The 27459-nt window shown below is 50.1% G+C and overlaps 1 protein-coding gene and 1 long non-coding RNA gene across 2 annotated transcripts; both read right to left on the bottom strand.

Annotated features, from left to right (window-relative positions):
• Window positions 1-989: 989 nt before the first annotated feature.
• On the bottom strand, window positions 990-26846 carry ASB13 (ankyrin repeat and SOCS box containing 13). The gene is made up of 6 exons (XM_032258216.1): window positions 26711-26846; window positions 16024-16211; window positions 14138-14288; window positions 10983-11117; window positions 3821-4012; window positions 990-2949 (listed from the first exon to the last, which is right to left on the bottom strand). The coding sequence occupies exons 1-6, from the start codon at window positions 26751-26753 to the stop codon at window positions 2822-2824; spliced, it is 837 nt and encodes a 278-aa protein (XP_032114107.1). The 5' UTR covers window positions 26754-26846; the 3' UTR covers window positions 990-2821.
• Window positions 10020-10976, bottom strand: LOC116536441. Its single transcript, XR_004262633.1, has 2 exons — window positions 10839-10976; window positions 10020-10583 (listed from the first exon to the last, which is right to left on the bottom strand). It is a non-coding gene; the product is annotated as an uncharacterized LOC116536441 (long non-coding RNA).
• Window positions 26847-27459: the final 613 nt, after the last annotated feature.

Genomic DNA, 27459 nt, shown 5'->3' with positions numbered 1-27459 from the left:
CCTGTGACGACAGAACTCCCGAAATAGTGTGGTCTTAAAGTGAGGGAAGAGTGCACACAGCTGCGAGCTCCACAGACATCAAACCACACAACAGCCAAAGCGACGGAGCTTCTATATTTGGGGGGCACTTTATGCTTTTCAAGGCATCTTTTTTTGTCTTTTTTGCAGGGACAGTATCTCACTCTCTCGCCCAGGCTGGAGTGCAATGGTGAAATCTCGGCTCACCGCAACCTCCACCTTCCCAGGTTCAACCCATTCTCCTGCTTCAGCCTCCCAAGTAGCTGGGATTACAGGCGCCTACCACCATGACTGCCTAATTTTTGTATTTTTAGTAAAGCCGGGGTTTCACCGTCTTGGCCAGGCTGTTCTCAAACTCCTGGACTCAAGTGATCCGCCCACCTTAGCCTCCCAATGTGCTGGGATTATAGGCAGGAGCCACCGCACCTGGCCAAGGCATCTTTCAATCCTCTAATTTCAGCCTCACAAAAACCTGAGGCTAGTGGGAACCCACCTCTTCTTGCTGAGGGGAGGGCCTTGGTTCAGTGGTTGGTCAAGACCCATTCAATGCTCCAAGTCTGACCTGTTACCCCAATTTTGCAGCTCTCCGGAACAACTCAGACCAGAGAAGCAGGCAAACCTGTCTGCAGTCACAGCCCTGAGTAATGGTGGAGGAGAGCCCAAAATCCCAGTCACCTGGTCTCGTGGACAGCGTCTGTCTCCCCCAAGAAAAGTCCACATCAGGGTGGTGCCAAAGCCGGCACCAGAAGACCTCAAGGAGAGACGGGAAGGTGTGCATCACTGACAAGCACAGCGCTGCCAAAAGACCTAGAACGCGGCAAGATGAGAGCAGCCCCCTCCATCCACCCAGACCGTGCCCACCTCGCCCCTCCGTGCGCCCAGGATGCGCCCACCTCGCCCCTCCGTGCGCCCAGAACGCGCCCATCTTGGTGTTTCTGCCCCATGAGAAAAGGATCATGTGAACACAGGGATGCACTTTATTCCACTTTTATTGTGCAACAGCCGTGGGGACCTGATTCTGAGCCAAGTGCTCTACTGTGAGACGTCACCAGATGTCATTGCTAGAGGCAAGAATCAGTTACAAAGATGAAAGGGAGGAACCTAATGCTTTTTTTAATGGTTGTTATTCCATGCAGAAACACCGATTGATCCAGAACTGGTATCTGAGCCGGTGACCAAATGGGAATGCTCTTCTTCTCAGTGTAAGAGGAAGCCCCACGACAACGGCTGGGAACGCTGGAGGAGAGAAACGCCCCGGCAGCCAGCGTGAAGTTTTTCACCCGATTTGTGGCTCCACCCCCACGAGTCCACGAGGAGAGGCATCCAGTCTTGCAGCACGAGGGGCATCGCCGTGGGCAGCTCGGGCTCACTCTGTTCTGCAGTCTGGGACGTGAGCTCAGGCCGCCTGCGTGCATCCAGTGAGTACCACATTCCCGTTTCTGGGCACAACGTCTCTAGGACAGGCCTGGCCCCTTCTCCATTGCCCCAGAAACCACACACCCCAGAACAAATCATGCAAAGGTCCTCCAGCTTAACTCCCTGTTGTGGGTGGGGTTCTTAAAATTGATGAAGACAAAGACTCAGGTGGCTCATGCAGTCAAATGGGCTGTGAATCCTCCACCTGTGGCTTATCATGCAGAACGACCTGTTACTATTACTGTAAGATGGGACTGCAAGGTTTTCTTCTCCTGCCTTGGCTGCAGTCCCATTCCCATCCTACTCAAAGCACTGGGACAATGCTGGGTGCGTGACAGATGTTCCACGAGTATCCGCAAAACCAAATCGTGAGGGAGTGATGGTGCTCCTAGGTGCAGGCAGCCTCCCTGCTAATTTGATAGCTTCAAGGAGTTAGCAAACTGCAGGTTGGGTGAATTCATTTGACAACCATAGAAACAGATGAAAAGTAATGCCCAGAGTCTCCAAACGGCCCTTTGCACTGGGAATGCACAGCCAAGAGAATGTACACGTTCATGCTGCTGTCGGTTTGAACGGCTCACAAGCAAAACCTTAGAGGGACAGCATACACATCCTCTAAAAGGCTTTTATCCTACATATAAACTTTTTACAAGACTTTGAGACCTAATACTGAAGATACATTTCCTAAGAAACTCAGTGCTACTTGTGGGGAATACAAAGCCAGGGCCTTCCCTGTGGAAGACCCATAGAAAGCCCCTGAGTGGTGGATGCGCCCAGGCTCAGGGTGGGGGGCGGGGGGGCTTGGAAAGTGCTCCAGGAAAAACATCCACACGGCAGAGAGCCAGCAGAGCAGTGGTCTCAGGCCACGACTCCAGGCTGACCTTCCGTGGCCCAGCCACTCCCTATGAGCACCGAGGGCAGTCCTGGTGCCCACCCAGATGTGGTGGCCTGCACCTGCGACCTGTGCACCTGTGCAGGCTGCCCAGGAAGGTGGGAGTCAGCAACCAGGCCCTGAGTCCCCAGCTCTGCCAGCCTCCTCTGTGCTCCCCGAGCCGCCTGTCCTTACCGTGCCTTTGAGGATGGTCTGTAAAAGAGGAAAACTGGACAGCTGGGCCCACGCCCAGTGAGAGGGTAGGTTCCAAACAGTGCAGGGCCACACCCACAACTGTGACCTGAGACCGAGGCCTTCCCAACGCCTTGGAAACATTCTCCAGGATCCAGGAGAGAAGCCCAAAGAAGAGCGCAGGAAGGGACTCGAAGGAGCGTTGTTGTGTCTACAGCAATCACGCTGCTTCAGAGGAACAGGCAGAGACCCCTCTAGGGGCAATGCTGGGCACAGCAGGGGCAGCCAGCAGTGAATGGCAGCTGCCCAACCTCTGCCTGCAGCTCAGTTGTAGGACAGGTAATCGATGAGCCGGGGCGGAATGTTTAACTTGGCGATCTTCTCCAGCCCTCGGACACCAGTGGCCTTCCTCAAGCTCACCCTGCAGAGCTGTGACAGAGTCAGAGGTGTCTCTGTAAAAGGGAATAAGGAAGGATGTGAGGTTAGTTTAAGGAAGGAGCACAACACCTGCAAGCAAGTAAACTCAGATGGAATCAGAAACGCCTCCCTTTCCCCTGGAACCAGGATGTGTCCTGCAGGCCTTCTCTGTAAGGACACCCAGGAACCCCAGGGAGGGAGCCCAGGAAATGAAACTCAGGTGATGTCAACTGGATTGCATTTTGCGGGTTTGGGTTTTTTTGCCTTTTTTTTTTTCTGAGATGGAGTCTCGCTCTGTCATCCAGGCTGGGGTGCAATCTCAGCTAATGCAACCTCTGCCTCCTGGGTTCATGTGATTCTCCTGCCTCAGCGTCCCAGGTAGCTGGGATTACAGGCACCCGCCACCATGCCCACCTACGTTTTGTATTTTCAGTAGAGACAGGGTTTCCCCATGTTGGCCAGGCTGGTCTAGAACTCCTGACCTAAGGTGATTTGCCCACCTCAGCCTCCCAAAGTGCTGGGATAACAGGTATGAGCCACCGTGCCCTGCCTGGTTTTGGTTTTTTGAGCCACAGCATTTTATTTCAGCACCCAGATTTGTCATCAAGCAACTAATCTATAGCTAGAAGGCTCTTCTGTGGAACATCCAGCATGGGAGGCACAGGTCTGGCGCCGGGCAGGTGTCAGCTGCAGCTCCTGCTGCCCCAGGCCACGGGCCACAGGGAACCCAGGAAGAGCTGGGGCAGCGACACAAACAGCCCCAGCAAAGTGCCCAAGGGTCTGTCCTAGTGCAAAGGGCAGGAGCCAGGACTAACAGCCTAGCTCTCCACTGAAGCCCACAGGGGGCCGGCCCAGGCTGAAGGCTGGAGGGGGCCGGGGGGCGGGGCGCTCAGTGGGGTGCCTCACTTTCATAGTACTCAAGGCACTTGGCAGGAGCGCTGCTGCTCCACGTGTAGTCAGACGGCTTCTTCCCACGGTTGTCCCGGGCGTAGATGTTGCCACCAAACTCAATGAGCATCTCGATGAGGTCGACATTCTTGACCTTGGCCGCGTGGTGAAGGGCCGTCTCATGAAGCTTTGCGGCATTCACGTTGGCCCCTGGAGGTCAAGAGCCGGGAACAGATTTCACCGAGAAGAGAACTTGGAGTGGGGGCTTGGGGAGACAACCGCATGTGTGTGCACGGTAGGCAGAAGCAATCCCCATCCAGAAGACAAAATCGAGACAGACTCTACCATAGCTTTCAAAAATGTTTTCAACATCCAAAAGCAGGAATTACTTATTGTTCCCCCTCATGAGAACAGAGGTAAAGGCAGGCAGCGATAATAAATAAATAACTGGAAATAGAACCAGAAAGAAGAAAAACAATACAGAAAACATCCCGAGTTATCGGTTCTAATGCCCTATCAATCTGCCTTCAGGGGTCCTGAGGTTGCCGGAAGTTCCAATCAGAGCCACTCCAGCATCCCCGCCTGGCCTGCAGCACAGATACACTCTGCTGCTTCCTCTTGCAGGACGGAGGCTCTGGAAATACTGGATGGATGAAAGAATGAACATTCCTTAACAATGCATGTTCTTTTACAAAAGGAAAACAGATAATGTACCCAAAACAGTAGGCAATTCAGAGAAGAGAGTGAGCTTTGCACTCAGCTTTCTCAGGATAGGAGCAGACATTCATCAAGCTGATTAAAAGTAAAGAAAAGTAGCACAATTAAAAAAAAGAAAAAAAAAAAAAATTTCAAAAAACGGAAAGGATTAGTAGGTAAATATGGCCTTTTTTTTTTTTTTTTTTTTTTTTTTTTGAGACAGAGTCTCAGTCTGCCCCCCAGTCTGGAGTGCAGTGGCACAATCTTGGCTCACTGCAACCTCCGCCTCTGGGGTTCAAGCAATTCTCCTGCCTCAGCCTCCCAAGTAGATGGGATTACAGGTGCCCACTACACCCAGCTAATTTTTGTAATTTTGTAGAGATGGGGTTTTGCCACATTGGCCAGGTTGGTCTTGAACTCCTGGCTACAGGCACAAGCTGCCACATCTGGTCAAATACTGCATTTTTTAAATGCACTAAAAAATTTTGATAAAAACATTTTTGTAAAACATCATTCTTAGTGCACAGCCATCATTAATCCTATATAATAGACTCTCCCAGGGCTTCAGAATTCTTTTGGAAGAAAATGCCATTCTCTTCGAAGTCTGTTCCTCAGTAACAAAGGAGGTTATAAGATAAAATGAGTAAGAAGTATTTTAAAGAAGCCAAGCAAATCGCCCAGCATCAGTAAAATAATCTGCCAAATAACAGATTCAAACCACAACCATAAAATATTATCAAAAGTGGGATTTTACAATGAACAGACCACCAGCATGCCATCACTTATCGACAATTTCATAGGGTCAGAAGAGTAGTTGAAGAGTGGAAAGCTACATTTTCTAGTTCCTGTGCTCAAAAAGTATCCGAAAAATCCTGCTTTCTGTTTTAAAATGTTTTAATTCCCTAAAAGCACATAAGAACCATGCGCATAACAGCATTCATGCCATGATCCTAAGAATGCCCCAGCCCAGCCGGGCGCAGTGGCTCATGCCTGTAATCTCAGCACTTTGGGAGGCTGAGATGGGCGGATCACAAGGTCAGGAGTTCAAGACCAGCCTGACCAACACAATGAAACTGTGTCTCTACTAAAAATATAAAAATTAGCTGGACGTGGTGGCGGGCGCCTGTAATCCCAGCTACTCAGGAGGCTGAGGCAGGAGAATCGCTTAAACCGGGGAGGTGGAGGTTACAGTGAGCTGAGATTGTGCTACTACACTCCAGCCTGGGCAAAAAAGAACAAAACTCCGACTGTCCCAGCTCTCCAAAGTGATGACAGAAGTGAAGAAAGTTCTTTCCGCTTCCCACAGCCAAAACTCAAGTCTGGCCAGGAAAAGGTGCAGGGAGCCAGAGAAGCCCACCTCCTCTGGGGGAATCAGCAGCAAGGCTGCTGTGAACTTCGGGTGAACTCCAGAGTAGTGAAACCATCCTAGGGGAATGTGTGTGTCTCAGAGAAGAGCAGAGAGGCCTAGAAAAAGATAACCAGCTCTCACTGACCTTGCTGCAAGATAGCTGTTAGCTGAAGCATGTTAACTGAAGTGTGAGAACTATAACCACAAGCTGTTCTAAGTAACTGCACCCTCCCTCTGCGATGTGCTTTGTAAACATATAAGATAAAGTACTTTGAGGCAGGTGGGGGCCGAAGAGACTGAGGCCATCAGCTTTCGGACCACCTGGTCCAGCTTTATATGTCTCTGTCTGTATGTCTGTCTTTATCCCCTGCCATTCCCTCTTCCGTCTTTGAACACTTGTGCAGCGCGGGACACAGCACACGCCAGAAAAAGGATCTCTCAATTAGGAAAAACGCTAAATTACCTAGGTCCTGAATTTGGCAGAAATGTACTACAAAAAAATAATATTTAAAAGCAATAGATTAAAAAATATTTTCCCCACAGTTCATCCTCTCTTTCACATAAGGGGTTTTCCTCCAGTATAATGTTGCAATCATGAAAGAAGTAAATCTTAACACTAAGCATACACTTGTAATGAAAAACAAATTGTACCATCCACAGAATCTAAAGTTCAAGTAGCTTTCTCTCATGTCATTAATTCTGGTAATATTCTTGCCAACTGGGTGAGAAAGTGATGATCTCTATTTTTACAAAAGAAAAAAAAGAAAGAGTCCCAAGGGAGGCACAGCTACTCCCTCACCGTCAGGGGGAAACATGGCTGAAAAGAGCTCTAAAAATCACAGTCCCTGCCGCGCTCCACAGATGAGGCCTTGGCCAGGGGCTCTTGCAGAGAGGCAGCCTTCCCAATGCACAGCTTTTCAAAATGTGTGCTTGACATCATTTGACTGGGTGGAAGGGAAGGAAGGTGAACAAGAAAGGAAATGAAATTGTGAATAAAGAATTGAAGTGAAACAGCAGGCCGGAGTGCACACAGCAGCATGGATAGACCCTGAAAGTATAGCACCACGTGAGCCAAGAAGAGAGTGAGCGAGGAAAGCCCATCAGCTATGTGCATTAAAAATACACGCCTCAGCGCAGTGGCTCATGCCGGTAATCCCAGCACTGTGGGAGGCCCAGCCAGGCGCATCACCTGAGGTCAGGAGTTCAAGACTAGCCTGGCCAACACGGTGAAACCTCATCTCCACTAAAAATGCAAAAATTAGCCAGGCACGGTGGCTCATGCCTGTAATCCCAGCTACTTGGGAGGCTGAGGCACCAGAATCACTTGAACCCAGGAGGCGGAGGTTGTAGTGAGCCGAGATGGTGTCACTGCACTCCAGCCTGGGTGACAGAGCAAAACTCTGTGTCAAAAAAAAAAAAGAGGGGAACAGATACAGAGGAAAGAGAAGGAAGAGAGAAAAAGAAGGAGGGTAGGAGAAGGAAAGAAAGCGGCTTTGTGTGAAGCGAGGATGGCGACATACCTTGAACTGAGAGGCTTGAGAAAGACTCAGACAGAGACAGAGACAGAGACAGACAGACAGAGAGACAAAGATGGGGAGCCAGGAAACAACCAGGGAATTACATACTCTGAACTTCATCCTTCAGAGAAAAGGGGTCAACACAGGCTCATTACCAAAATCCTGCTTTCAACGCAAAATAGGATTACAGTGGATTGCAGAACCCGTGGCCAGCACTGAAGGGACCTTCTAAGACCTTGGCACACCCAGGCTGGCGCAGTCCTGGAACATCAGCACAAATAGCCCAATATGTGCTTGTTGAAACTAGAAAAAAATTTTTTTAATTAATTAAAATTTTTTAAAAAACAAAAATTTTTAAAAATTAAACAATTTAAAAAAAATTTTTAAATTGTGCCAGGGTCAGTGCTGAGAATGAAAGTGGAGGCATGACCGTCCTTAGGAGCCACTTCTGAACACTCCTGGCAGAGTTAAATATTCACTGTCAGCGATCAGATTAAAAATTACCTCACCATAATAACCGGACTTTCACCCTCCCCCACCCCCCGCCTCCTCTGCAAATACAGTCTGGTTCCTGGACTCGCCTCACCACCTACAAAGAGCCAGAACCACCATCTCCACGTCCCACATGGGGTGCAACGTGGCTGCCTCACAGCTCAGCTCTCAAACTGCACACAAAAGCACCTGCAATCATGTGGCCCTGACTGGTGCAGTCCCTCCCCCTCTCCACAGTAACTGGTTCAAATGACACAGGCTTGAGTCAATCAGAATTTGGCAAAGTTTGGGCAAGGGGACTTGGAGGGTTCGGGAAAAGAGATTTTCCACTCTTCTGTTTCTCTAAAGACACGGTCCTTGGCTTTCCCCAAGGATCTATGATCTGACCCCAAAAGTTCAGAATCACTGCTTCTTAAAGCATCTGTGTGTGAGGACATGGGGCATGCTGCTGTTTCTCTTTTCTTCTCTGCATGTTTGAAATCTTCCACAGTGAAGAAATGGTTCCTAAGGAAAAGATGATTATCCATCTGCTCTTACACGGGGTGTTAGAGGAGACCACCCGAGAGGAGGGTGAGAATCAGGAATCCCACGTGGAGCTGATGGCTGGACGCTACCCACAGCATCGAGTTGACCGCAACAATCACAGTGGGGAGGCTTCCCCAAGAAAGCCGTATTCATCTAACTCCCCAGGGGCATGCGAACTCCCGGGAGAGCCGCAGGAACCCTGCTTCAGGGTGACAGTGGGCATCACAGCTGCCCCTCCCTTTCCTGGTCACGTGGCAGACGCAGGAGCAGACCTGGCCTCAGCCCCAACGTGGGCCCCGCCTGCTCCAATCCCTCTCCCCTGACCACGCTCATCGGTTCTAATGACCCAGGCTTCAGCCCATCAAAATTTGGCGACGTTTGGGCACCAGGACTGGAGAGGGGTGTGTGAAAAGGGATTTTCCACTCTTCTGAAAGAGTCCCCAGAAAGCTTAACACAGGAAACGTCTGGCGTGCAGGCCTGAAGCCACTGTAGCCCCCATGACCTTTCTCAGGGAAGCCAGAGGCTTAGGATAAAGCCAACCCTGAGGAAAGCAGAATTGCAAAAATCAAAGAAACTGAGGCCTGAGTGACACCACAGAACCTCTAGTCCAGCCACCCCTAAACTGCTCTGCATCTCATCCCTGAAGCCCCCTGAACTAGAAATGCCTGCCACTGTTTACCAGGTGGAAGTGGCTTCCTCTTACCGCAAAGGCATCACAACTGATATGAAGTCCTACCTGATCCAGAAAGGATGTTTGCTTTAAACACTAAGTTGATTTTTTTCCCAGCAACCACACCAAAAGGAACCAAGGTAAAAACGGAACCAACGTGTACCGAGCTCACAAAGGCTTGACAGGAATCACTGCCCTGTGTTGACAGAAATGGATCCAGCTGTCAGGAGAAGCTCGACTGGACACACGGACGTCTGCTTCCAATGGAGACATTTTTAAGGCAGCGTATAAAAAATTTAAAATACCCTAACAATTATTCTTACACAAAATGAATCTTTTCCACAAAAAGACTTAAAAGTGGCACATGAAAGCAAATAAGGCTCTCCAATAGAAAACTACATATAGGGCCGGGTGCGGTGGGTCACGCCTGTAATCCCAGCACTTTGGGAGGCCGAGGCGGGTGGATCATGAGGTCAGGAGATTAAGACCATCCTGACCGACATGGTGAAACTCCGTCTCTACTAAAAATACAAAGAAAATTAGCTGGGTGTGGTGGTGGGTGCCTACAGTCCCAGCTACTGAAGAGGCTGAGGCAGGAGAATTGCTTGAACCCAGGAAGCGAAGGTTGCAGTGAGCCGAGATCGCATCACTGCACTCCAGCCTGGGTGACAGTGCAAGATCCTATCTCAAAAAAAAAAAAAAACTATATAAAACTAAGCTCAAATGGCTGTCATTGGGCGGGGGTGGATTCATGATCTTCCTATCCTTAACAGGTGTTTTGTTGTTGTTGTTGTTGTTAGAGGTGGGGTCTTGCTATGTGGCCCAGGCGGCTTCAAACTCCTGGACTCAAGCAATCCTCCCTCCTCAGCCTCCCAAGGTGCTGAGACCACAGCTATGAGCCGCCGTGCCCAGCCATCCTGAGCACTTTTGTTTTACTCTACACTGCACCCAGAATTTGGACGGATGAGATGATGAAACCAAAATTTTCCCTCAACAAAACATTTAAGTTGGGTTAATGGAAAAAAAAAAAACCCTGTGCCAACAGTCACTTTGGCTACATTTGAAAACTTCTGCTATAGATAGGTCCTGAACCTGCTCCTCAGTTGGTTGGGTCTTTTTAGTTTTGATTTTTTTTTTTCCCTCCTTGGGAATCTCAATCCCGAGTCTTTTTTGAACACCTGACAATGGCCTGGATTCCAAACACTCCATTCTCCTAAACGCTGCTGACTCCACTTCCCATTGCACCCCCTTCTCTCTTGGATTCAGGCAGCAACCTCACCAGGCAGCTGTGGGGACAGCAGGCTGTGATCTCTAGAAGTAGTCACTGGCATTTGTTGTGTACCTACTAGGACACACCAGGCACCAGGAAATATCCCAGTCCTCCCAGCCACCTGCAGCACAGATTCTTCCAGTCCTCAAATCTGTAAACTGAGGCCTGAGGTCTCAGCTGGCAAGCGGGAGAGCCAGCCTCTAACCTTGGTGCCTCTGACTCCTCTACCCAGCTCTCTGCCAGGCACAGTGCAGGTAAAAACCTGCCCAGGTAAATGCCCGCCCAGGTAAATACGCTTGCAAGGAAACACCTGCTCAGGTGAACAGCCTTGCTAGTGTATCCCCATTCAGGCAAACTTCTCAGATAAATCTGTAAATATGCACTCCGTAGGTAAATACCCACTCAGGTAAATACTCTTGCAAGGAAACACCTGCTCAGTGAACAGCCTTGCTAGTGTATACCCATTCAGGCAAACTTCTCAGATAAATCTGTAAATATGCACTCCATAGGTAAACACCCACTCAGGTAAATACTCTTGCAAGGAAACACCTGCTCAGGTGAACAGCCTTGCTAGTGTATACCCATTCAGGCAAAATTCTCAGATAAATCTGTAAATATGCACTCCGTAGGTAAACACCCGCTCAGGCAAACACCCACGCACCTGCTTTTAGTAGCATTTTGACACAGTCCAGATGCTCCCGGGCACAGGCCACGTGCAGAGGGGTCCCAAAATGGCAGTCATGTGCTTCCAGATTGGCCCCGACGTCAATAAGAAGCCTCACGCATTCGGAACTCCCTTGAGACAAATGGAAAAGGCAGGACATGCCCATGAATATGGATGCTGGAGACTACAAGCACAACAGACGCGGCAGCTGCAGCAGGCCTCCATCCCCGGCGCAGGGCAGAGAAGCCAGGCAGCCCTCGTCCCGACCTAAGGAGGCGTTCATGCCCCGCACGGCCTGCCCTGGGGAAGCCAGGACACAGCTCTGCGTGCCCCTGAGGAGGGGAGGGCTCATGGCCCACCTGGCAGTGGGAGAAACAGGCCTGGCTGGCCTCTTGCTGTGAGAACAGAAGGCCTGAGGCACCACCTAGAATGGGCCAGGGAAGACTCTCCTGCTGCCCCCCACCACCCTGTGTCTACCCACGGCTGCCGGCACTGAGCCCAGCCTCCCAGGAAACCCCCCAGACTTTCTTAGGCAGGTCATCCTCCTGTGCCCCATGGCAGCCACCTCTCCTGCTTCTCTTTTTTTAGACAAAGTCTCGCTCTGTCGCCCAGGCTGAAGTGTAATGGCACGATCTCAGCTCACTGCAACCTCCACCTCCTGGGTTCAAGCAATTCTCCCAACTCAGTCTCCCAAATAGCTGGGATTACAGGCATGTGCCACCATGCCTGGCTAATTTTTTTTGTATTTTTAGCAGAGACGGGGTTTCACCTTGTTGGCCAGGCTGGTCTTGAACTCGTGACCTCAGGTGATCCACCCTCCTCAGCCTCCCAAAGTGCTGGGATTATCAAAGGCATGAGCCACGGTGCCCGGCCTCTCCTGCCCCTTCGGCGCTCCCCTTCCTGGATCTGTAATGTGGATTTGGATTGCGGTTCCTCCGCCCTCCTGGCCCTGTGCAGTCTGTCCAGGCTCCAACCTCTCCAGTCACTGAATTACCTCTTCACTGCTGGCAGCTCCCCGATTTTCCCCACCAGCCCACAGCCATGTGCTGGCCGCTGTATCCTCTAGTAATTTTTTTTTTTAATCTGTGACATTACATATATACACGTATGTGTGTAGATAGATACAGATATATATACAATACAGCTCAATTCTACAATGTATATTTTATACATTAAAATATTTTCTGACACTAGTGCACTTCTTACATTGATTTTTATGTTTAATGTAGTTTTTCTTCTGCAGAGCTACATTGAAAAAAGCTGATGGATAGTGAATTTTACAATTGATAGCATCTAAGGAACAACTAAATATATTATTTATATGCGGAAAAGGCTAGTTGAAAGAAAATCACCATAGTTTATAATGGGAATGAAGTCCTTTTATCAGAGTTAAGCACACAAATATGATTGTTCTGCCCTTAGATTTCTGAATAGAATGAGAGGCAGAGTCAATGTTTGGCTTCAATATAGCATTTATACAAGATGGCAAGTATTCCTGGGGATGCTGTAGTCCCAACAACACAATCTTCTCCAGTCTAACATCACAGTAATCTTTGTTGGCATTAAAGCTATTTCATCTCTGGCAGAGTAACATTCAGTGGATGGATTAGGAGTCTTATCTTGCTAAAACCAGCAACATCAGGAATCGACAGATGAGTGACTTCTGCAAATGGTACCTGAGGGAGGACTATACTTTTTTTCTTGAAGTTTCCAGGATGATCCTAACACTGCAGATGGCACAAATGATGTGGTGGAAGAAGTTGATTTTTCTGAATTTTTTTTTCAAGCTCAGATTAGATCCTAGCAGATGAATGATCTAGGTTCGGCTGTGTTTTTTGGTTGTTGTTTTGTTTTGTTTTAAGCAATGGAAGGAAAAAAAAAACAAAAAAATTTGTTCCTTTTCTAGGTACAGAAATTGATACAGCATGTATCAATTCCCCACAGCCATGTGCTGGCCGCCAGCCACTGTCTCCCATCCAGAGCCCTCTCCCTTCCTGGGGTCTCCACTCCTAGCTCAAACCTGACTCACTTCTGACCTCTCAAGCCTCCTCTTTGTACCAAATCCTATGGATTCCTCTCCCAAGCCTTCTAAATGAACCCATCCCACTCCACCAGCCTACTCTGAGCACTGGGCACCTTGACCCCTGCGATGGTCCCAGGTCACCCCTCTGCTTCCAGGAGACCCCAACCACCATCGCCACCTCCGTCTATCTGCACATGGAGGGCCATTAAATGAAGCTCCCCCAAATTCTGTTTTCCTGACCCTCAACATCTGCTCAGAAACCTTCAAGAGCTCCCTGGAGCTGTAGTCTTTTCATGTATGAAAATACTCCAAAGTAGGGGGTAAACCTACCCCGTAGTTTACATATCTGTGAACCACAGACAGCCGTGGCTCTGCCAGCACTATGGAAGGGCACACACCCCAAACCCCGCACCCCAGACGTGCATCCAAAGACAAAGGCCATGCTGGCCAGTCATGATACAAGCCACAGTTTGCAACCTTTGCCCACAAGACTAGAATCCAAACTCCTTACTCTGTCATTTAAACATTGTCCCACCAGCTGGTCTCACCCTAAATTCCAGTCCTATCCACTCCACTCCACTGGGAGCTCCTGATGCAGTAAGACAGGACAAGGACTGTTTCCCACGCTCACGGTCCCCTCTGATCTTCCCAGCCTCTGCCATCTGCCCGTTCTTGGAGAGCAGCTGAGGTCCCACCTGCGCCCTGAGCCTGCGGGGCCAGCACTCTGCTTTGGCAGTGCTGCGCACAGCCTCCTGGCCCAGGCTGTCGGGACACGCTGCTCCGTCATCTCCCATGTCAACCAGGGGCCTGCAGCGCAACCTACAGCAAAGCCCAGGTGAGCCTCTGCCAAGTCCCCCAGGCCTTGGTGCTAACGTGGAAGGGCCCGAGGAGCCCAGGCTTGGCCTCAGAATCCTACCATAGAGTCACCCACCCAGCCCTGGATGAAGACCTCAAGCTTAGAATCGCCACAGCTGAGTCACCAGGAGCCAGAAACAGACTCGGAACTCTCCTTCACCGGCCAAGGGCTCCCAATTCCATCCACTCTGCTTCACTCCCAAAGTCCTTTAATCCTGGAAAGGAAGAAACTTCCAGGGCCCAGCTGGGCCAGCCCAGCCATCTGCCAACTCACCGCTCATGCAGGCCTCATGCAGCGGGGACGCTGTGTACAGGGGAGGGTTGACCTTGGCCCCGTAGGACAGCAGGAGCTTCACACACTCGATGCTGCCCGAGGCGCAGGCATCACAGAGCGGGGTGCTGCCATCAATGTTGCGGGCGTCCACCTCATGGGAGGAAGAAACAGGCGTCAAAGGGCAGGGAAACGCCACGCAACCGCTTTCCCATCCTGCCGCAGTTCACCTTTGCACACGGGTTTGCTATTACGTGCTAGGCAAGGACACTGACAGAGACAGCACGTGGCTAGGGAGCACCCATAGCCTCCAAGTACAGAAGTCATCTCGTTCAGGATTCTTTTCTCTCGGGGCAGGATAAGCTCAGCCACCCCCTACCCACCCCTGCCCCAAACACCTGCTAAGCACAGAGCAGAACAGGGGACCCCTAGGTTGCAAGCTGGGAGAGGCAGGCTTTAAAAATGGGTTTTAAGGAGCCAGGTATGGTGGCTCATGGCCTGTAATCCTAGCACTTTGGGAGGCCAAAGTGGGCAGATCACGAGGTCAGGAGTTTGAGACCAGCCTGGCCAACATGGTGAAACCCCGTCTCTACTAAAAATATAAAAATTAGCCGAGCATGGTAACACGTGCCTATAGTCCCAGCTACTCGGGATGCTGAGGCAGAAAAATTGCTTGAACCTGGCAGGCAGAGGTTGCGCTGAGCCAAGATCATGCCACTGCACTCCAGTCTGGGCAACAAAGTGAGATGCCATCTCAAAAAAAAAAGGGGGGGGGTTTAAAAACTCTAACCTCAACTGGGCATGATGGTTCACCCCTGTAACCATAGCACTTTATAAGGTGAGGGGGCACGGTCACTTGAGCTCAGGAGCTCGAGACCAGCTTGGGCAACATGGCAAAACCCTGTCTCTACCAAAAATACAAAAATTAGCTGGGTATGGTGGCATGCACCTGTGGTCCCAGCTACCTGGGAGGCTGAGGTGGGAAGATCATTTGCGTCAAGGAGGACGAGGCTGCAGTGAGCTGTGATCACGCCACTGCACTCCAGCCTAGGCGACAGAGTAAGACCTTGTCTCAAAAAGCCAAAAACACACACAACTCTACCCTCAATGGGAGGCTTGCCAGAGACAGCTTACCACACCTCCCCTAGTGAGAAAGTCTGAGGCCAGGAAAAAGGCAACTCCCCAAATTAGCAAATTTTATTTAGCACTTGTCCAAATTCATCTTCTGTTTGGGTACACACTGACACTGGTTTCATTCCAAGCTTTTGGGAAGAGTAAACAGTACACCGTCTTCCCTTCTTCCCCGCCAATCCCCCAGCTTCGACTCTGAGACCAGAGCCCTGTGTCCCTTATACATTGGCCAGGGGTGTGCAGGGCCAGCGTTTGCCAGCTCGGGAGAGCCAGCTGCCAAAGTGCCAGGAATTCCGCTGACCAGAAACCCCGGGTAGTTTAACACCGGCCAGGATGGGAACATTTACACCAGGGAAAGCAGCAACACATTTTGCTTCTGCTCATTTTTTCAGAGAGCGGGCTGGCCAGCATCCCACTGAGGCATCCTGGAGCCAGAACCCTGCTATTTGGGCCCAAGCAGCAGCTCTGCGTCCAGGCCAGGCCGCCCCTGAGAGCCTGTATCTAGGCTGCGGCCACCTGCTTACTCCTGCCCACCGCAGGGCTGGCGCTCCCACCAGCAATTTGCTCAGGCTGCCCTTTCTTCTACCACCATGACCTCCTAACAGCCGGGTCCACGAGCACTTCTCACCCATGGGCTTCCTGGTCCTTGTGTGCAGTGGACGCAGCGCAGCCCCCACCCTCTCTCCCCGCCTTCCCAAGTTCTCCTCCATTCTGGCAGCTGCAGCCAGTCTGGGGATCTTCCCTGAAGGGCCACTCACCTGGGCCCCGGCTGCCAGCAGCAGCTGCACGCACCGCGCCTGGCCCTGCAGACTTGCAGCATGCAGAGGCGTGATGGAGTCCACAGTGACCTGGTTCACACAGGCGCCACTCTCGATCAGCTGCTGCAGCTGCAGGCTCTCACCCCTCTGGGCTGCCTCGTGCACAGGGGTCCGCTCCACCCAGAAACCTGGAAAGGAAGGGGACCTCACGCTAAGACCCTGCCACTTCCATCCAGGACAAATGAGCATATGTAAGACTCCAGGGTCTCTGATGCCACCAAGGTACCATCCGTGATCATGCAATTGTCCCAGCACTTCTATAAAGACCCCTGAGCCACCCCCACTGCCTGAAGGCTGGAGTCCAAGCTCCTGGCCTACAAGAGGCTCCTTCCTGCGGGCCCCGCTGACCTCCACGGTCCACCTCCCACCACCGCCCTGTGTAAACCCCACTCTGCGCACATAGGCCCTCACCACTCCCCCGCAGTTCTACACCTGCACCTCTGCGCACATCCTTCCCACTGACACACCCACCTCTGCCCCCTGCCAATTGTCCACTCTGGTAAAAAGTTTACATCCTCCAGGTGGGCCCAGGTAAAACAACTTCTCTGGGAAACACTTCCCACAACGCTCACACATACACATTCAAAGTCCTGCACTGACAGTGTCTCCTCTGTGAGTGCCCTAAGAAACCATGTTTTCATTACTCAACTTTAATGGCTTCCTCAGGCTTGTCTACGTACAAGGTCATGTCATCTGCAAACAAAGATCGTTCAACTTCTACCTTTCTAATGTGGATGCTATTGATTGACTGATTGATTTTTGAGATGGAGTCTCACTCTGTCACACAGGCTGGAATGCAATGGCGTGATCTCAGCTCACTGCAACTTCTGCCTGCCAGGTTCAAGTGATTCTCCTGCCTCATCCTCCCGAGTAGCTGGGATTACAGGCACGTGGCATCACACTCAGCTAATTTTTATACTTTTAGTAGAGACAGGGTTTCACAATGCTGGGCAGGCTGGTCTTGAACTCCTGACCTCAGGTGATCCGCCCGCCTCAGCCTTCCAAAGTGCTGGGATTATAGGTGTGAGCCACTGTGCCTGGCCCTTTTATTTCTTTTTCTTGTTGAATTGCTTTGGCCAGGACTTGCAGTGCCATGTTGAACAGAAGGGGTGAGAGCCAACATCCTTGTCTTATTTCAGTCTCAGGGGGAGAGCATTTGGTTGTTCACATTTAAGGATGATGTTAACTGGGTTTTTCTTTTTTTTTTTTTTTTTTTTGTTTGAGATGGAGTCTTGCTCTGTCACCCAGGCTGGAGTGCAGTGGTACCAACTCGGCTCACTGCAACTTCCACCTCCCGGTATCAAGCTATTTTCCTGCCTCAGCCTCCTGAGTAGCGGGGCCTATAGGCGTACACCACCACGCCCAGCTAATTTTTTGTATTTTAGTAGAGACAGGGTTTCACCATGTTGCCCAGGCTGGTCTCGAATTCCTGAGCTCAGGCAATCTGCCCACCTTGGCCTCCCAAAGTGTTAGGATTACATGCGTGAGCCACCACGCCTGGCCCTTTTTTTTTTCAGTCTCAGTCAATCATAGTGACCCTATTTCCTATACAGCATCCTACCCAACTGTAGCTAAGGAGAGGTGAGGGAGAGTCTGCGGAGAGGCCTCTAAGCTTCCACACTCTGCTCACTCCCAAGAGGGAGCTCCAGGGGAAGGCTGTCTTCCTCCCTTCTCTGAACACTGCCAGGATGTGAATTTGCACCTGCTGAGCCATCTGGCTACCTGCCTGAAGACAGGACCTACAGGAATGGCAAGGCCGGGAAAGACTGGAATCTGGAGGACGAGTCAAGAACCATCAGGTGCCTGGAACCAAGCCAATGGCGGGGCTTCCTGTCTGGTAAGAGTCACATTTCTTTTTTCTTTTTCTTTTTTTTTTTTTTAAAGATGGGGTTTCACCATGATGGCCAAGCTGGTCTTGAACTCCTGACCTCAGGTGATCCACCCACCTCGGCCTCCCAAGTGGTAGGGTTACGAGCCACCACGCCCGGCTAAGAGTCACGTTTCATTACTGTCTAAACCAGGTGCAGACAAAATCTTGGTAACTAGTACAGATCATAAACTCCCCAGACGCAGAAACCATGCCTATGTTTTCTCAGCACCCATCTCAGACACGGAGGAGTCTTCTAGAAACTTTAAAACGTCATAAATGACAACAGTGCTGGACGAAAAGTGACATATCCTTATTGCCAGCTCCCCAGCTTCAAGCAGACAAGATCACATCACACACCTCTTCTCAATCAACAGTTTCCTCTTACTATTCCAACATGTCCCTGAAAAATTTGCCTATCACCTGGATCTTCCCCAGATCATACTTTTACAAAGTGTATCTCGGCCGTGTGCAGTGGCTCATGCCTGTAATCCCAGCACTTTGGGAGGCTGAGGCGGGCAGATCACGAGGTCAGGAGTTTGAGACGAGCCTGAACATCATGGTGAAAAAACCCCGTTTTTCTACTAAAACTACAAAACAAATTAGCCAGGCATGGTGGCATGTGCTGGGTAGTCCCAGCTACTCGGGAGGCTAAGGCAGGAGAATTGCTTGAACCCAGGTGGTAGAGGTTGCAGTGAGCCAAGATCGTGCCACTGCACTCCAGCCTGGGCAACAAGAGCAAAAAAAAAAAAATTTCTGCAGCGAATTTCCTCTGCAGTCTAGCCACATCGGTTAGTGTTGATGGCTCTGTCTGCTTCTTAGCAATCCCCACATTGCTCCCCCCACCCTCACCTCTGCTTCGGGCACTGAGTACAAGGTTACGAGTTCCCTGGCACCACAACTGCTCAGAACTGCTCAATGGAAACTCAGCTCAGCCTTTTATCAGCTTACCCTAAACCCAACTTCCCTGAGTGTCCATTTCTTTACCTATAAGTTGCAATACTATTTTCTCCGCATAGGTGGACTATGAACATTAAACGAATTGAAACAGGTAAATGCACTTAAAGCGTGGGGCTGGCACCGAGTCATTGCTCAATAAACGTTGTCTGCAGTATTTTAGCCTCCTACCTGTCTTGCCCACAGCCAGAGAGCCCGGGTGGGGCTCTCTGGGAAGAGAGAAGTGGGGACCAGGGAAAACTGAAGCACAAAGGAAGATTCGATCTCCACAAAATGTAAAAGTCAAGCTTGTGTAACTTTCTACTTACCATCTCCAGGTGGTCCTCAGCCCCACAGGAGTAATGAACAGTAACCCACTGCCGTCCTGCGGTTAGTGAAAAGTGGCTTAGTGTCACTTTAAAATTAATCCACGGGGAGAAAATCCCAAGGGTAGAAGGAGAGGTTGCCACTTGGAACAGAAGAGGAAGGCAGGGTGAGGCCTAGGCCTTGCAGCAAAAAAGAAAAGTGCATCTCAGGAGGCCACCTGAGCTGGGAAGGCGCATTCCCGACCTGCCTCCACTCACAGGATGTCCAGGTGCATTTAGTGTCTCCCGCTGCTGCACTCAAAGAGGACTAAGATGCAGCAACAGGCAGCTCACAGTCAGGGACCAGGGAATAAATGTGCAGATATTCACAACATGGGCCGGGCGCAGTGGCTCATGCCTGTAATCCCAGCATTCTGGGAGGCCAAGGCAGGTGGATCATGATGCCAGGAGTTGGAGACCAGCCTGACCAACATGGTGAAACCCCGTCTCTACTAAAAATACAAAAATTAGCTGGGCGTGGTGGCACCCGCCTGTAATCCCAGCTAATCAGCAGGCTGAGGCAGGAGAGTCACTTGAACCCAGAGCGGGAGGTTGCAGTGAACTGAGATCGCGCCACGGCGCTCTAGCCTGGGCGACAGAGCGAGACTCCATCTCAAAAAAAAAAAAAAAAGATAATTCACAACATGACAACTGCGATCACGTCTGGTGATGGGGACTCAAAAGCAAGAGCCCCGGCACCCAGGGATGGCCAGGAGGTCACAGAAGCTGCAGAGCTGCAGCTGGGTCCATCTCAGGCACTGCTTACTTGCCTGTGGACCCCAGCACCCGGCACTATCCACGAAGATGCTGGTGTCCACGTGGTTGCTCAGTGAGTGAGTGGATGAGTAAATGAATGGAAGGAGTTACTAAAACCAATGATAAGTCTGTGTAGCAGTGAAGCAACAAAAGAACCAACATTGTTGTTTAAGAGGCTTTTACCCATTCTTACAGAGGCTAGGATAATTTTAGAGCATTGAGATAATATGCAAAAAGAGCAATCACGTAGTTTTAAAATTAACTCTGGGATTAAAAGGAAAGCATGTAAACAAGTAGTTATGTTTTGTTAAAGATTTATAGGAGCACTGTGACCTGATCAAGGACAAAGATGTTCCCAGCCTCCTTGGACCCTCGCTGGTGTCCAGATGTCAGTGGTCCTCGGTTACCTCTTGATCCCAAAAGCCTCCTCTTCTTACGGCCCTCAACAGAATTAAGAAACCGAAATCTGAACTGACTTAGATGGCACGTTAGGCACTTGTTTACCATCTTCCTGGTTTGCTGGCTCCCAAATAAAACTGCCACCAACTCTTGTCACTTCTGTTTGGCTTTTGAGCAGTAAGCAGCCGAATCTGGGTTCAGTTATAACCATAAAATTTTTAAAAGGAAATCTAATTTGATTTCCCTGTATGACCAACCTACAAAGAAAATGCAACTTATTTCTAGTGAATCACATCAACTGCTGTGGTCTTAGCAGCAGCAATTAAGAGCAAAAAGCAGCAGAAGACATGGTAAGAAAAAAAAAGAACTTCCGTGCATCGAAGGGCACGATGAGTGAAATGGCAACCCACAGAATGGGAGAAAATACGTGCAAGTCATATACCCAATGAGGAGTTAGTCCAGAATACACAAAGAACTCCTGCAGCTCAACAACAAAAAACCCCAAATAACCAGGTTTAAAACTGGGCAAAAGATTTGAACAGGCATTTCTCTAAAGAGGATACACAAATGGCCACAAGCATAAAAAAAGGTATTCAACATCACTGATCATTAAAGAAATGCAAATCAAAACCACAATGAGATACTGCCTCACACCTGTTAGGATTATTAAAAAAAAAAAAAAATACATGTTGGCGAGAATGTGGAGAAACTGACACCTCTGTGCACTGATGATGGGAATGTAAAATTGTACAGCCACTGTGGAAAACTGTACAGCAGCTCCTACAAAAATTAAACATAAGAGGTCACATGATCCAGCCACTCCATTGCTGGGCAGAGCTACAAAAGAACTGAAAGCAGGGTCTTGAGGAGACATTCATTTGTACACCCACGTTCATAGCAGCACTATTCTCCACAGCCAGCAGCTAGGGCAACCCAAGCGTCCAATGGAATATTATTCAGCTTTGGGAACAAAGGAAATCCTGTCCCATGCTACAACATGGATGAATCTTGAGGACACTATGCTGAGTCAAATAAGCCATTTCTGGGCCAAGCACAGTGGCTCACGCCTGTAATCCCAGCATTTTGGGAGGCCGAGGCAGGCAGATCACTTGAAGTTAGGAGTTCAAGACCAGCCTGGCCAACATGGTGAAACCCCCCTCTCTACTAAAAATACAAAAATTAGCCTGGCATGGTGGTATGCATCTGTAATTCTAGCTATTCAGGAGGATGAGGCACAAGAATCGCTTGAACCCAGGAGACAGAAGTTGCAGTGAGCTGAGATCATACCACTGTACTCCAGCCTGGGTGACAGAGCAAGAGTCCATCTCAAAAATCAATCAATCAATAAATAAGCCATTTCTGGCCAGGTGCGGTGGCTCACACCTGTAATCCCAGCACTATGGGAGGCTGAGTTGGGCAATATGGGGAAACCCCATCTCTACTAAAATTACAAAAATCAGCTGGGCATGGTGGTCCATGCCTGTAATCTTAGCTACTAGGGAGGATGAGGCAGGAGAATCACTTGAACCCAGGAGGTGGAGATTGCAGTGAGCCAAGATCATACCGCCGCACTACAGCCTGGGTGACAAAGCAAGACTCTGTCTCAAAAAAAAACACAAATGAGCCATTTCTGAAAAGACAAATACTGTATGATTCCACTTATGTGAGGTCCCTCGAGTAGTCAAAGGTGGTTGCCAGGGACTGGGGGGAGGGGAATGGGGGAGTTAGTGTTTCATGGGGACAGAATTTCAGTTTTACAGGATGAAAAAGTTCTAGAGATCTGCTGCACAAAAATGTAAATGTACTTAACCCTACTGAAATGGGCACTTGAAAATAATGCCTACGGTGGTAAATTCTGTGTTATGTGTTCTTTACTACAAGTAAAAATAGAAAAATTATTTTTTTAAAAAAGTAACCAAAAGCTGGAGGCTGAGACAGGAGAGTCGCTCGCTTGAACCTGAGAGGCGGAGGTTGCAGGGAGCTGAAATCATGCCACTGCACTCAAGCTTGGGCAATAGAGTGAGACGGAAGGAAGGAGGGAAGGGGGGAGGTAGGGAGGGAAGGAAGGAGAGAGAAAGAAAGGAAAAAAGAAATAAATAAATAAATCCTGGACAATCAACGCTCCCAGAAAAGGACAGCCGAATGTAGCATCCATTCATCTCTGCCTGCTGTCCAAACCACATGAAAATGATAGGGAATAAAAGTGGGGGCTAAACCCACAAAGACAAAGAGATCACAGAGGAAAAGAGAAATAAAGGATTTCATGGTGGCAACTAAAGACAGTCTATGTGACAACTCAGCACAGAGAGAGTGCCTAACACATGGCACTTATCACTATCACCAAATTATTTTGTGTTGTTTTTTTTGAAATGGAGTCTCACTCTGTTGCCCAGGCTGGAGTGCAGTGGCACCATCTTGGCTCACTGCAACCTTTGTCTCCCGGATTCAAGCAGTTCTCTGCCTTAGCCTCCGGAGTAGCTAGGATTACAGGCACCCGACACCATGCCTGCCTAATTTTTGTATTTTTTTTAATAGAGACAGGGTTTCACCATCTTCGCCAGGCTGGTCTTGAACTCCTGACCTCGAAATCCACCTGCCTTGGCCTCCTAAAGTGCTGGGATTACAGGCGTCAACCACGGTGCCTGGCCAACTATCACCAAATTTTAATAGCACATTGCAAATTTCAGTTTTAGTGCCATTGAAACCCAAGGAAAAAATATTGATCTTTCTTTTTCTGTGTAGAAACACCCATTTAAAAGTTTGGGCTCAGTGTTTTGTTGCTATGTTGATATTTTTCAACCATGTCTTTTTAAATGTTTTCATTAGGAATCCCCAAAATATTGTTTGTGGGTAAACTTGAGGTCAAACAGCAGACTGACTTTAAGATGTGTTCAACGAGGCAAAAATGCCAGTTTGCCTTCTTAGAGGCACAAAATGGTCAAAACTCATGAAAAGTGGGGAAAAGAGAGGGAAAGAATAAATGAAAGCAGACGACGAGGAGGAAAGAGGTGAAAATAGGGGGCCAAGGAGGAAAGGAACCCGGAGAAAGGACCGAAGGTATCAGGACAGCCTGGCGAATATCGGGCGTTTCCTTCCACCAGCATGGCGCTAAAACCACAGTGAATTCACCGGCTTCACTGCATTATCCCTCGTCTCCTCCCCAGACTCCCTCATCACTCACCCAATTATCTGCTACCCGACTCCTCCCTTGCCCCTGGTCCACCCCAAAAGGCAGTGGCCCAGGGAGCACAGGGAGGGTCCCCCAATCCCAGTCCCACCCTCAAGGCCCTGTGGGAGCTCAGGCTCTGACTCAGGACCCCTGAGCCCTGACCTGAGGGACGCTTTTCATCCTAAATCACCTAAGCCTCAGTTTCCTTTAGGATAGCAGGCACCACCTCCCTGGGCTGCCTTGTGGAGAAGGACCATCCAGGTACTGTTCTGCCCATACACATGCTTCCTAAGTCTTTGTAACTTACTATTATTTCCGTTGATATTTTTTGGCTCTAAATAGGCTTTTCTGGTTTTGTCAACATGCCCCCTTTGATTTCCTATTTTAGGATGAAATAGCCTGCACTCCAGGTAATTCTCTACCCGTTAAAAATGCCCTGGACTGCTACCCTAATGAATTCTCCCTCTCCCTGCTCTGACACTGAAATCAAGAACAACAGAGCTGTGTTTCTGATTAAACATGGAGGATCTTCTCTGCCCATCCGCAAAGATCCCACTCAGCTGAGGGTACCTGGGTGGGGAGACATACATCCACATAAACAAGTAGAAAACAAACAGGCTGGGAGTGATTTCCAGACCATGGCGGGGGCTGAAGAGCAGGCTGGTGCGGTGGCCAACCAGGATGGAGAAGGCCGGCTTGGCACCTGGGGTGGAGGCCAGAGAAGAGCAGGGAATCTGAGCTCCCCCTGGGAGGGCGCTGAACACAATGGGATGCACAAATCCCCATAAAGAGCAGGAAGACACTCCCTGCCCCACTCCACCCTGGCTTCCCAGAGCAGCAGCAGGCAGAGCTGAAGACCCAAGGCTGCAGGAGTCAGGTCTCCAAACACTGAGCCAGCAGAGAGGGAACACAGGACCTGCCACTCACCTGAGGGGCCCGAGGAGACTGTCTGGGGATAATTGAGGGGCTGTGCATGGAGAACAGCAAAGCCACAGGAAAACATAAGAACAGTGGCCATCTCCAAGAAAAGCAAGAACCCACAGGAAAACATAAGAACAGCCGCCACCTCCAAGAAAAGTAAGACATTATACAAGGAAAGAAACACAGTCCCCACATAGCAAGTGGCTCAGCTGCAATATTCACATAGTTTCAATAATGTCGACACTGAAACCTGATTTTAACAACAACACAGTTCTACCAGAGGACCCTGGGGGAACGTATGGGGGAGTCGGGGAGCAGCCAGTAGGTTAGAGGTTCGTCTCCCACCGAAGGACATCAATAGGGAATGCAGAATCAATCTTTCTTTCTTTTTTTTTTTTTTGAGACGGAGTCTCACTCTGTCACCCAGGCTGGAGTGCAGTGGTGTGATCTTGGCTCACTACAACCTCTGCCTCCCAGGTTCAAGTAATTCTCCTGCCTCAGCCTCCCAAGTAGCTGAGATGGCAGGCACCCGGCCACTATGCTCGGCTACTTTTCGTATTTTTATGTATTTATTTATTTAGAGATAGAGTTTTGCTCTTGTCACCCAGGCTGGAGTGCAATGGCCCAATCTTGGCTCACTGCAAACTCTGCCTCCCTGGTTCAAGTGATTCTCCTGCCTCAGCCTCCCAAGTAGCTGCAAATACAGGCGCCCACCACCATGCCCAGCTAATTTTTGTATTTTTAGGAGAGATGGGGTTTCGCCACGTTGGCCAGGCTGGTCTTGAACTCCTGACCTCAAGTGATCCGCCCGCCTCAGCGTCTCAAAGTGCTGGGATTACAGGCAAGAGAGACTGCCCAACAGCTGAAAGCCTGAATGTTTTAGTTGGACTACACCACACTCAGAATTAGAGGTCAAAATGTTAAAAATGACTAAAGCTCCTACAGTTCGCCTCTACCGCTGCTGGGATGGCAGTATTGTTGTGGATCCAACACATTCAGCTTATTCATTACATTGGGAATAAAAAGTATCTGCAGAACTTATTTGGGGATAAATATATTAAATAAAAAATGACAATGTCAAAAATAACAGTGAACCTCAAAAGTTGCGCATTTATGAGTTTAAAATGTGCTTCTCTTCTACAGATGCATCCCTTAACAAATCATGCAGAAGACATGCTCCGAAGTGATGTCATGAACAGAAATATTAAAATATGTGTTTAAATAAGCTTCCCTCGTTAGCTATTCACTGCTTATTCAATTAAGCTAACCAAATGCAGATAGATCACAGTGTCAGGATCAAAGTCTTGTGCTTGCCTGGACTGGAATGCCAAGTAAAAACAGATGCTTATTAGGTATCTTTGATCATGCCAAAGCTGGTTATTTTGCAGTCAATTAAAATATCTTTGCCTTGCTATGACTGCAACTTCCTCTTCACCTAAATTTACCTTAAGGCTTCCGCCTCTTAGGTGCGCTACCGTTTTTACCGGAACGAATATACCTTACTTTTTTTTTTCTTTTTAAGCCTTGATGGAGCTTCCACCGTTCATTTCAGTGACCATATGACTTCTTCGTAGGCAGCAAAAAATTTGCTTCCCCAAAGAGCGTCCTTCCCTCAAATCCATTTCATACTTCGGCTGCTCGGATGGTAAAGGGGACTGCGAGCAGAACTGGGACCGCACTTTTCCGAGTGTGCCGAGGTGCCCCAGGGCCACCCTCACTCAGGAGCGGACTCGGGGTCACGCAGACGTCTCTGCAGGATGCTCGGACACTGCGCCACGGCCTCACGCGCGCCCGTGGAAGGGAATTCGGCTCTCACCTTGGGCTCGCGCCGGGCTGCCCCGCGAGGGGGCACCGTGGGCGTTTCCCAGGCTCTCCCCGCCACTGGTCAACGGCCCTGCACGCGCCCCACACCTTCCCCAGCGCGCGCGGCGCTTAGTGGGTTTGCGGTTGCGAAACCCCACACCCGGCGCGCCCCACGGACCGCAGCCCCACAGTGCGCGGGCCTGGGACACCGCGCGAGGCATGAGAGCCCGACTGGGATGCGCGGCACCCCGGGACCCTGCTCTCCCCGCAGCCCACCCCGCCAGACGCCTCCGCCCACGAAGCCAGCACGGGGCGCGCCACCAGCTCCCCGGCGCAGGCCCTGGGATGCGCCGCCAGCCCCTGGAGCCGGCGCGGCTGCCTCGCCCTGCCCCCCGCAGCGCCCGCACGCACCCACGTCGCCAAGGAAGTAGCCGTCCGCCGCCCGGGGCTCCATGCGGCTCGACCGGCGGCCGCGCCGCGATTCGGGGCGCCGGGACCTGGGAGTGAACCCGCGGGGCCGCTGGGCGGGGCCAGTCTGCGCGGGGCTGTACGTCGGCCCGAGGCGACCGCGTCGGGAGTTGTAGTTCCCGCCGCCTTGGCGCCGTTCCTGGCGGCGCTGTCACTGCGTCCCGACTCGGCTGTCACGGCCACGCCGCTTCGCCCGTCGAGCCGGAAAGTGTGTGTGCTTGCACCTGCAAACCGTGCGTCCCGTGCAAAACGTGTCCTGTGTACGTGTCCTATGCAAACGTGTGTGTCCGTGTGCAAAACATGCATCCTGTGTATATGTCCTGTGCAAAACATGTGTCTGTGTGTAAACATGTATCCACTGCATACTTCCCTGGGTCCCTGTGCGCAGCATGGATATGTGTTTCCATGTGCAAAGCGTGTGTCCTGTACAAAACATGCATCCTGTGCGCGTGTCCCGTGCAAGCGTGTGCAAAACATGTGTCCATGTATAAACATGTATGTATTGCAGACGTGTCCTGTGCAAGCATGTGTCTGTGTGTCCATGTGCATAGCATGCGTCTAGCTGCGGGAGCTCACTTGCAATGTATTGATGCTGATGGTGCTCCAGAGTCCTTGAGTTCCCCCAGGCTTAACTTTCCGGAAATGCTTCCCACCACAGCTGGTGTTCAGAATCACCGCTTCTTTCAAGATAA

This window comes from Sapajus apella, unplaced genomic scaffold (genome assembly GCF_009761245.1).
Source record: "Sapajus apella isolate SASKATOON/1434 unplaced genomic scaffold, GSC_monkey_1.0 scaffold100, whole genome shotgun sequence".
Lineage (NCBI taxonomy): Eukaryota > Metazoa > Chordata > Mammalia > Primates > Cebidae > Sapajus > Sapajus apella.
This window is presented reverse-complemented; position numbering and strand designations above follow the sequence as displayed.